We start from the raw sequence: 13829 nt of genomic DNA, 5'->3' as shown, positions 1-13829 counted from the left end.
AACCCAGGTTTAATGCTCAGCAACCCATATGGTCCCCTTGACCTGCCAGGATTAATTCTTGGGTGCAGATCCAGGAGTAACCTTTGAACATCAACAGGTGCAGCCCAAAACAAACAACCACTGCCAAAAATGTATAAACAACAGGGTATCTGCCTTACACATGGCCAACTGGGTTCAACCCCTACACTACGTATAATCCCCCAAGTCCCACTAGGAATGATCCCTGAGCGCTTATGGGTGACCCATCCCCACCAAAAGAGAATTATAGATTAATTCTGTCTGAATCAAAGCCCTACTTTGGATGATCACAAGTAAAGTAATGAGCATTAAAATGTAGTAGAACGTCAAACATGTGGTAAAGATAAAAAAAATAGTTTTCAGGAAATTGAAGCTATTGCATATATATATATATGTGAATGTGTATATGCATGTATAGTTGCTATTTACTTATTATTTAAGGGATTTTATTATTACAAAAAAGTTACTGCTTATTATACACTATTGTATGCTTTACTTTTATTTACCTGTAGGTCATTTAGGCAAAAATAACCAGATTGTGATGTAAGGGATTTTATTATTATAAAGTCAATGCTTATTATATGCTATTGCATACTATACTTTTATTTACCTTTAGATCATTTAGGCAAAAATAACCAGGTTCTGATGTGGTAAGCATATAAAATATCAGACTATTCAATTTTATCTCACTTAAAAATATAATAGATGACAATTTCACAGATTCTTGAGGTTGGTAGTAAAGCGTCATGATGCATCTTGCCAACATCTATTTTTGGAGATAACTTTAAATATGAGAACTAAAGGGTGCATATTGTGTGGTCACATATGTCTTCTCTCCGCTGCTGCACTCAGAAAGAAGGATGGAGTGTGGAGTGTTTGTTTCGAAACCAGCCACAATTTAAATCATGTTAGCCTTTTTCCCTCGGCAAGCAACTTTTTTTCTTTCCATCTCAACTTGTTTTCACTTCTCTCTTTCACTGCTTCTACACTGCTCTGCTATATTATTAAACACACATGTAACAGCTACATTCTTGTGTAAAAAGAAGCAAGTAAAATTTGAAGGATAACAATCCTTCTAGTTTTCCTCCACCAATAGGAGAAAGATCAAATTCCTTAACACGATATTTATTCAACAAATATCTGTTGATCATCTATTAAATATGAGTCATTTGCTGTTATGTGTGGGATATGTCAATGAAAAGAGAGGCAAAAATTTCTAATCCCAGACAGAGAGATGGTAACCTCAAAGATGGAATGCATGCTTTGCATGCCAGAGTCCCAGGGTCAATTCCTGGGAATACATGGTGGTCCTTGAGTACCACCAAGAACAACCCCAGACATGGCAGCAGGAATAGCTGCCAGGAAACAAAATGACTGTTTTGTTTTGTACCCAAAACAAAATATGGGAGGAAAATTCCTCACCCCAGTCTTCACTAAGCATGCATTCTGGTGGAAGGAACCGGATCAACCAGAATCAACAAATAAATGCTATGCAAAAGAGCAGAACAAGGTAAAGAGAGACAGAAGACCAGGAGTGAAGAGAATACTGAAGTTTGCATATGCACTTATCTGCATGCAATTATCTGTAATAAACAAACAGATGTCCTTGCTGGGTTTGCTTCTGAAGATTGCTCACAGTTTTCCCTCACCCACTGTTTCTCAAAACCGAACTTCTGTCATCTTCTTTTAATCTCATTTACCTTGCACGACTGCCATGCTGAGATTTTAGATTCCTCAAACACCAGGCTTCCCTGCACTTCTGCAAGGGCTTTCCCCATATTTAATATAAATTCTTCTGAACCAACCCACCTCCCAACTCTCCTATATCGTGGCTGAAATTCTACTCAGACACATCTGCTCTTTGCAATCTCTCCCTGCTGTGACCAGTATACAAAGTGCTGCACAAATGCTACTCCTGGAACACCTGTCACTCTGCTTCATGATTTATGTACTTTCTGTACGCACCATGTATTGTATCGACTATTTTCGAACTAAAAGGAATGTCGCATTACTTTTGACATCATCAGCATTTAACTCTATTAGGCACACAGTACACTGTATTGATCAGTTGATAATATATGTGTAAAACGAGCATTAACATTTCACAGTTCAAATATTTCTAAATCCACTTTTCAGTGTTTAAAGGGAATGCCAATTTTTCAGATATCAATGTGCTTCTGTCTACTTAAAGAAGAAAAAATACCTTAGCCCCATAAAACCTGGTCAGAATCTGCTGATGAGAAACATAAAATTGTTCCTCTGGGAATTTTCTACTAATTTTTTTCCTGAGGAGGGTGGATGGTGAGGAGACACATCAATAAGCGCATACTCGCATATAGGAGAATCGCGGTCAATCCACAGAACCACATGGTCTGCAGAGCACCACAAGGGAGCGACCTCTAAGCTCAGAACCAGGAGTAGCATTTGATATTGCTGGGAGAAAGAGAGAGAGAGAGAGAGAGAGAGAGAGAGAGAGAGAGAGAGAGAGAGAGAGAGAGAGAGGAGAGAGAAACGGGAGTCCTTAGTCTAAATATGAATGGTTTAATAATCAAATCACTATGCTTCAAACACCTAAAAACGGTGATGGGACAGCTACTTAGTCTAAGTAGCAGGAATAAGAATGATATTGGAGGGACTGGAGTGACAGTACAACGGGTAGGGCATTTGCCTTGCACGCGGCTGACCTGGGTTCAATCCCCAGCATCCCATATGGTCCCCCAAGTACCACCGGGAGTAATTCCTGAGTGCAGAGCCAGGAGTAACTCCTGAGCATCACTGGGTGTAACAAAAAGAAAAAAAAACAGAATTATATTGGAATTGATATTTTGAGGTTTGTCACTTTTGCACATGCAAATACACCAAATTAGCATAACAGTGATTTCCAATTAATTCTGGCAAAAGAACTACTTTATCAGAGAGAGGTAGGGCATGTTTTCCAGTGTCTCTTCTGTCTCTGACAGTCTCACAGTTCATATTACAACAGCTGCTTCACTGGATTTTCATTGTTCTGAAGATTCTGAAAGCAACAAAGAGAAAACAGGATGGTGGGAAGGAACATCAGCATTAGGCCCAATTTCATCCTTCTGGGATTCTCAGAGCATCTAGAACTTCAAGTTGCCCTCTTCGTGTTGTTTTTGGGGATCTACCTCATGACTCTGTCTTGGAATCTGGTCCTCATCGTCTTGATCAGGATGGATTCACACCTTCACTCCCCCATGTACTTCTTCCTTGGTAACTTGTCCTTGGTTGACATCTCATACACCTCCTCTGTAGCCCCAAAGATGCTCTGTGACTTCTTCAAAGAGCAGAAGACCATTTCCTACGTGGGATGTGCTACTCAATTTTTCTTCTTCATCGGGATGGGAGGCACTGAATGCTGCCTTCTAGCAGCCATGGCGTATGACCGGTACGCTGCCATCTCTAACCCTCTGCTCTACACGGCCCTCATGTCGCCCCCCATCTGTGTGGGAATGGTCATTACGGCATATGCAGGGGGATTCCTCACTGGACTGGTCCAAACCAGCTCTGTGTTCCAGCTCCACTTCTGTGGCTCCCGGGTTATTAACCATTTTTTCTGTGATCTCTCACCGCTCCTAGTCTTATCTTGCTCGAGTACCTTCCTCAGCCAGGTGGTGAACTTCCTTGTCGTGTGTGCAGTTGGTGGCTCCTCGGCTGTTGTTGTTCTGGTTTCCTATGGCTACATCATTGCTGCTGTCCTGAAGATCCAGTCAACGGGAGGGCGAGCGAAGGCTTTCAACACCTGTGCCTCTCATCTGACTACGGTGATTCTCTTTTATGGCTCTGGTCTCTTTTCCTATCTCCATCCAAGTACTAGATACTCACAGGATGATGATAAGGTGGTGTCCGTGGTTTACGCAGTGGTAATCCCCATGTTGAATCCCATTATATACAGTCTGAGAAATAAGGAGATCAAAGACGCATTGAAAAAACTCAAAGAGAGGAAGAAGCAAGTAATCTCTCTGTGCCTTCAAGTCCACTGACTTTTAAAAAATGTTGAATTTCGCTCTATTAAGTAGACACAACAGCAAGTGTGTCACAAATCTGAATAACAAAGAAATTATTTCAAAATAACGTTACCAACTTCAACATCTACTGCAGAATTAGCCTTTATAAAAGTTTGTTTTCTTTCCTTTTTTTGGTTATGGGTTCATAGAATTTCAAATCTTGACTATTAACAATAGAAAACAAGCTTGCTTCTCTATGATTTTCCATATGTTGATGGCATCAGCTGTGTCCAAGACACCATGATTTAGAGCCACTTTGGGGATGGACTAGGTCCACAAGCATTAAATAGAAACACCTTTATAATACAGCACTGCTCAGACCAAGCATTCATCACTTTGAACAAAGTTTCTATTCTCCTTCCCTTATATTGCTTATAACTCTCTACAAGTATTGGTACTGACCTGGTAGGGTAACTTTATACTTTGTAACTCATTTATATATGAGATTCCTAAGTTGGGTTCAGCAATGATTACTGAGATTCATAAGATCAGAGGACTACCTGTCAACCTAGTCTAAAAACAACCAAGGGGTCACATCTGCGGGATCATTAACTCCCTTAGGGTGCCAAAGTTGTAAAGTCACGGAATAAAAGGAATATTCTCCTTGACACTATTTTAAAAGCTCGTTCTTGAACAAATGGCACATATTTCTAAAATTCTGTTTCTTTGAGGGCTTTATACATGAATCACTGTGAATTGTGAGCCTATCCTAAGATACAACAACTTCCGCTATAACTTTTCAGCTTCATTCCTTCTTCAATTCGTGCTGTTCTTTTGCCACTTGGATTATTGATTTATTGGCACATTTTTTTTGAGAGGAGCTATGACTTTAGGTTACTGTTCTTTGTAGAGTCTCCTCTGAATCTGGACTCATCCAAATTGAGTTAAGTTACTGCAATCTGGGAGGAAAAAAAAATATGTTGCTCTACTGTTATTTCATAGGATCCTCCTTTCTCCCTAACAGAATTTATCAGTATTTTTTTATTTGTTTAGTTATATGTCTTCTCCTCAAGTTGTTAACATTCATTTCTAGACCAATGAATATTGTTTCTTCAAAGCATAAGACAAGCCTGGGGGCAAGATATGTTCTTAGTAAATATTAGTTTAACGAGTGAATAAATAAATCCCAAATCATTTGACAGACAATTTATTCATGTTATGCCAAAGGAAGGAATTTAACACTTATTGTGTATTTGGTATATGCCGGGCATTGTTCTCAGCAGCCTTTAAAAATTGTATTTAATTCTATAATATACACACAAGTTCCTTATTTAAAACTCTAAAACACTATGGGCAAGAAAATGTTTCCTTAAATCACAACAGTTAATTTCAAGTTTTCCTGTATTCTCCATAAACTGATTACTTTATATTGGTTTTTAAATTTATTATTTTAATGCATATTAATATTTATATGCACATAAATCTAAATTTTATAATGCTGGATTTTTGTGGTTTTTGTGGCCAGGTACTTAAAAAATAAAACTATAAGCTCATCACAAGTTATATACCAGGAGTGAGGCATGTTATACAGAACAGCATTTTTTTTTAATTGAATCACCATGAGATACACAGTTACAAAGTTGTTCTTCTTCAGAAGAACAGCATTGTTACAACATGGATTTCTCATTTAAAAATTTCTGTAGTCATACTATCAGCACCCTAAATTATATTATTGTATACATAAATGTTAATGCTTTATGTATTAGTTTCTACTCAATTATTTTCGGCTTTTTTGCTTTAGAGGTCACACCCAGCAATTCCCAGGGTTTACTCCTGGCTCTGCATTCAGGAATTACTCCTGGTGATGCTTTGGGATGCTGGGTATCGAACCTGGGTCATCCACATGCAAGGCAAACACCCTACCCACTGTACTATCACTCCAGCCTAGTTTCTGATAAGTTTTGAGTAAATTCTGTGACCCATTTATAGGAAATGTTTAAGTCACTCTGGCATGCATTTAATTCTTTGTACTGTTTTGCCTAAATACTGGCTTTACTCTGCATCCATAACTTTTTTGTCTTTCACCATTTTCCAATCTCTTATCTTGTGTATGTATGTATTATATATACATACTTATATGTATATATAATATTTATGTATGTATATATAAAATGCATTATATATATAAAACTTTAAAAGATTCTTGCACAAACATTTTTTTTTGCTTTTTGGGTCACACCTGGCGATGCACAGGGGTCACTCCTGGCTCTGCACTCAGGAATCACTCCTGGCGGTGCTCAGGGGACCCTATGGGATGCTGGGAATCGAACCCAGGTCAGCCGCATGCAAGGCAAATGCCCTACCCGCTGTTGCACAAACATTTTAAAGCAAAGTAAAATAAAAGCATCCAAGAGTTTGCTTTAACTACTAGGTTGGTATATCAGAAAGTGAATCAGTCGAGATTCTTTGTCATTTTTTTAATTTGTATAACATTGGTTGACATCATTTTATATGCTTTAGATGTGCTTTTCACACCTCTTAAAAAGTCCTGATACCACACCACCACCAGAGTGTCATAGCTCCCCACCAAGTTCTTGGTGTCCTCTATTCTTGGTGTCCTCTATGCCCTTAACCTCTGTCAAGCTCAATTCTGAAGTCCCAAACTAAGGGTGTGTTAGGGATTTACTTCATATGTACCCTTGAATCATTCATTTAAAATTCATATGTGAGTGAAAGAACCTGGTATTTATCTTTCTCTTTCAAACTTCTTTGTTTTACACAATGCCCTTCAACTGCATCCATGTCCTTGAAAAGAGGCAAAATTTTATTTTATTTTTTTATAGCCGAGTAACATTCCATTGTGTATATATACCACAATCTCTTCATCCATTCATCTGCTGTTGGGCACTTGGATTGTTTCCATGTCTGGGCTATTGTAAATAGAATTTCAATGAACATAGGAGTTTGTGCATTCTTTTGAATTCATGTTTTCATATTCTTTGGATAGATTCCTAGGAATGAAATTGCTGGATTATCTTAGTCCATGTACAGCATTTTGGGAAACCTCCAGATTGATTTCCAAAGAGGTTAGACCAGTTTATATTCTGACCAACAATTCATGAGCATTTCTTCATCTTTTAAACCTCTCCAGCACTTGTTGTTCCAGGTCTTTGTTATATAGGTCATTCTCCCAAGTATGAGGTCATGTTCCATTGTAGTTTTGATCTGCGTTTTGCAGATAGTAATTGATAACGAGTATTTCTTCATGTACCTATTGGCCATCTGTATGTTTTCCTTTTTTATTGATTTGGGGGCCATTCCCAGCAATGCTGAGGGTACTGGGGTCACTCTCAGCAGTGCTGCTTGGGAGAAACTGTGGTGCTAGGGATGGAACCCAGGCCTCCTGCATGCGAAGCAAGTTTTCCATTCATGGATTTATTTCTCTGGCCCTGTGTTCTTTCCTTAGAGAATTGCCTATTGAAATCTTCTGCTAATACTCAGTGGAGTTATTTGGGCAGTTTTGTTACTATTGTTGAGTTTTGAGGTCTGTTTATGCCTAGACAAGATTTTTTGGGTAACTTATAAATCTATAATCTCCTCAAATTCTGCACATTTTGGAATCGGTAGTCGTCCTAGTCTCCTTCCCCATCACCCTCGCCATTCTCTCATTCTGTCTGCATGAATCGCTTTGCTTCTTGGTTCTCTTATCTCTGTGTGTCATGAAGGACCACACTCACCCCTGGTCCAAGTCGGGACCCTTTTCTATTCCTTTAGTATCCTGCACCTCCATCAAATGCATACTTGCCCAATGTTTATATTGCATCATGCCATAATCTCCATGACAAAGCAAGTGGTGCCTGGCAAACAATATTTGCACACACGTATTTGTGAGTATATTCATCATTCACTGAATCTCAGGATGTTTTTAGAGCTATAAGTGAGCTCCTAGTGATGAATTGTTTTACTCCCCTCATTGCACAAACAACTGAAGCTCGGAGTGATGAAATAATTTGCTAATGACTCACAGCTGGTTAATGGAACCACTCCTTTCCAGCCCAAGAATCTCCGTGTACTGTGCAACAGCTGGCTATTGCCTGTCAACAGCTTATCCAGAAGGAGGCAAAAGGTTCTAGGAGGAAGAACACAGTCTGGCCTGAAAGCCTTTGCTTCACAGTTTGGCAACTCTGACTTCCTGTGTTCAGGGAAATTCTGCTTCAGCTCTGCTTCACAAATTTTATGACTAGGGAAACTTTCCTTCTCATCATAATTAGGATGTCTCTGCTGGAAGAAAATGAATAAAATATCCAAGGACTGGCCATTTTCCTATAGCGTTCCAGGGCTCTCCAGGGATCTGCCTCCTCCAAGAGGGGAGGAGGTGACAGTCACGAGGATTGGGGATCTTGTCTTCTACTCTACCAAGGTGGTTCTTCTTTCACTTATTTTATTAGTCTCTATTGCAAGTTTGCATTGAAAACAAAGGTTCCACTGCTCAGTATGTTTATGATGGATAAAATATAATGATTTCATTTTGTGAATGAGAAAATAAAAGTCCAGAGAGGAGGAGTTTGTAAAAGATCACAAAGACTGGAACTCAAATTGAGTTTTTCTTGACCCCCAGCATTTATAACATAAACTTTACACTACACAGAGAGAGAGAGCAAAAGAGAGAGAAAGAGAGAGATTCACAAACATACATTGGAAATAAAAGGGCAGAAGGAATAACTCATTTTGTTGATGTCTTCTTGCCAATAAAATTAAACTCCAGGGGCCAGAGTAATAGTACATTGGTTAGGAAACTTGCCTTGAATGTGGCCAACCAAGGTTCAATTCCCAGCAACACATATGGTCCTCCCAAGACTCACCAAGAGTGATTCCTGAGCATAGCACTACAGCTATTTTAGCCTTTCCTTTCCCCCATGTCATTTATGCAGTAGTTAGCTCCTCTTTTTTTCTCCTTGCTTTCAGGAAAAGTCCTGTTCCCATCACTCTGTAATTGTAATTATAAACCCTCTCCATCATTTTTCCTAGGGGTACAGGGAGAGAGAAGGCAGATTCCATGAAAATAAATATGTTACCTGTGAAGAAAGGCTTTAAGACTTGATGAAGGCTTATTGGGATGAAGGAACGGTAACAGAAATGTGTTTGTAAAAATCCTGATATCTCATGTGTGACTCCACTATATACATCTGAAAAAGTTAACAAGAAAAAGTAACCATGACCAAAAGAGAATTTCGTTTGTTGAACTGATGCATAGAAAACTCCTCTCCACTTAGACACACAGACATGGAGATCATTGCCCCAACACAAAGATTCAAACTCAAGAAAGGAATAACACAAAGATTCAAACTCATGAAAGGAATCTTGGAGTGCCAGAGAGAATTCAAAATCAGAGTGGAGGATGAGACCCAAAGCCCTGTGACGAAAGGGCTTTCCTCATCTGAGTCAGATGTGCATCTTACTGTGCTGGATACTGGCACTTTCAGGGTGATGGGTGGTGATCCAGGACACAAGGTTGAACTGTAAGTGTTGAGAAGGACTGTACCAGTTACCACTTTCAAATGTGAAAAACTTATCCCACCTGCCTGGGAAAACTACACTAGTGTCTCCATCATCTAAGAGATGTCAGAATCCAGACCTGTATTGGCAAAGATGTGAGGTCTTAATTCAAAGCAAGGAATGAAGATACCCATTGGTTCCATGTAAGGACTCAGCAGAGACAAAGAGTTTCAACTCCCTCGAAGTTGATGAAGCAGACGACTTGATGACCTAGAGCAAACGGACTTCCACAGTATAGAATCCCAGATGAAAGGAACTCGGGAGTCACACACTACAAACCAGGAAGGAAATAAGTAACCAAGAGGAAGGATCAACAAGAAAACCAATTTGAAAGTTTGTTTCTTTGTTTGGGGGCCACACCCAGCGATGCTCAAGGGTTTCTCTTGGCTTTGCACTCAGGGATTACTCCTGATGGTGCTTGCTGGACCATACGGGATGCCACAGATCGAACCTGGGTCAGCTACATGCAAAGCAAGTGCTGTACCTGCTGTGCTATTGTTCCTGTCCCAAAACCAAATGTTTATAACACGACTAGGGCGAAAGAGAAAGAATATCTTTAAACGTTTTGTTTATTAATTTTTTTCTTTCTTTTTGGGTCACACCTGGCGATGCACAGGGGTTACTCCTGGCTCTGCACTCAGAAATTGCCCCTGGCTGTGCTCAGGGGACCCTATGGGATGCTGGGAATCGAACCCGGGTTGGCCGTGTGCAAGGCAAACGCCCTACCCACTGTGCTACCGCTCCAGCCCCAACTTTTTGTTTATTAATTTTTTAAAGCCTGCATTCAGGTCATTAGGCTGTCACTCCAAACCCGTGTTTTTATTTTATTTTTATTTATTTATTTATTTATTTGTTTTTGGTTTGGGTGTCACTCCCGTGGTGTTCAAGGCTGAACCCTGCCTCTGCATTCAGGGATCACTTCTAGCAGTGCTCGAAGAACTGTATGGGATGACTAGGATCGAACCCAGGTCAGCTGCATACAAGACAAGGGCCCTACCCATTCTATTATAGTTCTGGTCCTTAAACTTTTCAATATATTATCATACACGTGGATTTCAGTGCATGTGAGCTGTAACTGGATTGCATAATTGTGCACCATGCACCATGCAGATGCAGAAAAAGATACAGAAACTTCTTGATTTTATATAGAGAGAAACACACTAAGAGGGGTATTAACTTGTCTAAGGTCGCCATCGGGGTAGAGAGAATAGAATAGAATAGAATAGAATAGAATAGAATAGAATAGAATAGAATAGAATAGAACCTATTCTTTTATAATTGAATCAATTCTATCAGGATATAGGTAGAATAGAATCTAAGTCTTCATGGTCATAGTCCTACAATAATTTTATTGTTCCATGATGCCTTAATTTCCTGAGGTAATAATTTCAAACTTCACTTCAAGAGAGCACAACAAGGAAATAGGCAGAAAGGTCTTCTCATGATCTGAGAAACCCCAAGATCTGGTTTTTGAGTTTTCTTAGCAAAGCTCAGAGTTTGCTCCCTAGTAACCACAACTTTTAAATAAACTCGTCTTATGTTCTTTTTGCCTTATGCACAGATGATTCTCTGTCCCTTTCTTCCTCCACTTTCCTTAGTCCTTTTTTGATTGTTGGAGTGATGGAATTGTCCTCAGAATTGGGGCAGTTCAGTTCTGTAGTATCCTTCTCAACCTCTCTTCTTCATTCTATGTAGGAGCCGAAAAAGAGGAAAGGAAGGGGTAAAATAAGACTGGACACCTTCAGACTAGCTTTACTAGCCAAAGATGCTTGGCAGGGATAAAGACCAATGTAGCTATGCCAGGTGGGTTATGTCGAATCTTAAATATCAAATCAGATATCACTGTATCACTGTCATCCCATTGTTATCGGTTTGCTTGAGCGGGCACCAGTAATGTTTCCATTCGTCCCAGCCCTGAGATTTTAGCAGCCTTACTACCATTTCTTCCCATTTCAGGTGTCGCATGACACTCTGGAGGGTGGCACTGATGAGTTTTAGTGAAATGGTATCACCCTGCCGAATCCCTCTCTTTACATCAATGATCACTTCCTTGTAGAATGGTGGGATCCTGGTGGCGAATCCGTAATACAGCTCGTGGAAGATACTGGTGTACTAAGTTTGAACACCCTATTTGGCTAGGGCTTCAATGACTGCTTCAGTCTCAAAAAAATCAAAGTATGACAGAATGTACTTTGGTTACATTCAATATTTCAACACAGTCCCACCATCACTCAAAAAACAATGCTAGATGATTTGTGTTATATTTCTTGTTGTGGATAGAATATAATGTCAAAGAAATTCTGTGTCATTATCTTCTGGGAGCTTTAATTTATAGTCTCTGGGTCTTGGCCCTTGATGAGATTACATGGCGCCGGGGGCAGTTTTTGGTTGTGACTGCCAAGCTATTGGAAAACTGGGGAACTGGGGGAAGGAGGCCCAGTCCTGATCCAAGTGGGCTTGGAGATCTCAGTCACGGGTTCCTGAATACCTGGGTTTTCCTGCCGGTCTGCTCTTGAGTGAGGTTCATCCCATCTTGGGTTAGTCTTTTCCTCTCTTGGGTGAGTCTGTCCGAGCGTGTGGAGAGTGGCCTTGGGCATGGCGCCGGTTGGGTTCTGAAGGTTTTCAGCTGCTGGGGTTCTGCTTGGGGCAGGGAAGGAAACTCGACACAACCCCCTCCAAGGTGTCCTGGTGAAGACAGCTTGGAGCAGGGCCAGGGCATTCTGCGGTGCTCTCTTCCAGGAGCTTTAGTTTATAGTCTCTGGGTCTTGGCCCTTGATAAGATTACATGGTGCCAGGGGACAGTTGGTGGGTGTGACTGCCAAGCTACTGGAAAACTGGGGACCTAGGGTGAGGAGACCCAGTCCCCTGGGCACCACCAGGAGTGATTCCTGAATGAATAGCCAGGAGTAACCCCTGAGCATCGCCGGATGTGACTCAAAAAAAAAGAAAGCCAACACAAGCGGGTTTGGAGAGCTCAGTCATGTGTTCCCACTTACCTCTGCACTATAGGCCCTAACTGTGTCTTTTGATCTCTTTCAAGATTTATGGGTCTCTAAAATAAGGCCAATAAATGAGCATATATAGCTGAACCAGAGGTGGTTTCTGGGTGTGACTCCCACATACCTAACTTTTGGCTGCTTAACTTCTTGGTAAACTTTGCTCCAAGTTGTTGGGATCTGGCCAAAGGCACGACAGCAATTTTGGGGTATCTGGAAGTCTAAAGGTACCGCCAGGCTGCTGATGTACTCATCCCACAGGCACAGGTTGACCTGCTGGCAGCACCATACCTCCTCCAACTTCACTTTTATGTAAGAAAGATGTGATAAGCGTATTTCTCCTCTTACAAATAGCTTTGTCTTGTAAACCTAACTCACAAGTAATAAAAAATAAATAGATAATAGCTGAAGTCCTCAAAGTAATCACTATGTGTAAGAGAACACGCAACCCGGAGATTCTTCTTCCAGCTATTTATTAAGAAACCTTCTCATGCAAACAGGAAAAAGGACCAACGAAGCATGGACTAAGGACGAACTAAGGAAAAGGAACCAGGGGGCGGCCCCTAGCTAGGCAGCTTCCCTCCTTATATACCTCTCGCTGCTTGTTTTCGCCCACGTGTCTGCATCTGATAGGTTAGTTACAGCTTATGGGCGTGGCAAGACATCCTGTTTCCTTATTAGGAATGGTTTTCGAAGCACACAGGTGTTGTTTACCAAGAAAGGTGCAATTTACAAGCACAGTGCAACTGTTGTTGCAAAGCACGGTCCCGTGGAGGCTCTCCACAACTATGCAAGTACATACACACACAGATGCACACAAACACATACACACATTTGGGTTCATACATTTCTGAAATTCCACATGTCATGGGAAATACATGGGCTTCAAAATAAAGCCTATATTTGGGTAGGGCATTTGCCTTGCATGCGGCCGACCTGGCTTTAATTCCTCCACCCCTCTTGAAGAGCCTGACAAGCTATCAAGAGTATCCTGCCCGCATGGCAGAGCCTGGCAAGCTACCCATGGCTTTTTGGTATGCAAAAAACAGTAATAACAAGTCTCACAATGGAGATGTTACTGGTGCCCGCTTGAGCAAATCTATGAACAATGGGACAACAGTACTACAGTCACTGTCACTGTTATCCCCTTGCTCATCGATTTGCTCGAGCGGGTACCAGTAACATCTCCATTGTGAGACTTATTGTTACTGTATTTGGCATATTAAATACACCATGGGTAGCTTGCCAGGTTCTGCCATGCAGGCAAGATACTCTCGGTAGCTTGCCAGATTCT

The 13829-nt window shown here is 40.8% G+C and overlaps 1 protein-coding gene across 1 annotated transcript; it reads left to right on the top strand.

The window, feature by feature from the left end:
• Window positions 1–3059: 3059 nt before the first annotated feature.
• On the top strand, window positions 3060–4019 carry LOC101553471 (olfactory receptor 5A1-like). Its single transcript, XM_004620478.3, has one exon. The coding sequence runs from the start codon at window positions 3060–3062 to the stop codon at window positions 4017–4019; it is 960 nt and encodes a 319-aa protein (XP_004620535.3).
• Window positions 4020–13829: the final 9810 nt, after the last annotated feature.

Source organism: Sorex araneus, chromosome 6 (assembly GCF_027595985.1).
Source record: "Sorex araneus isolate mSorAra2 chromosome 6, mSorAra2.pri, whole genome shotgun sequence".
Classification (NCBI taxonomy): Eukaryota; Metazoa; Chordata; class Mammalia; order Eulipotyphla; family Soricidae; genus Sorex; species Sorex araneus.
The sequence above is the reverse complement of the archived record's forward strand: the minus strand, read 5'-3'. Positions and strand labels throughout refer to the sequence as shown.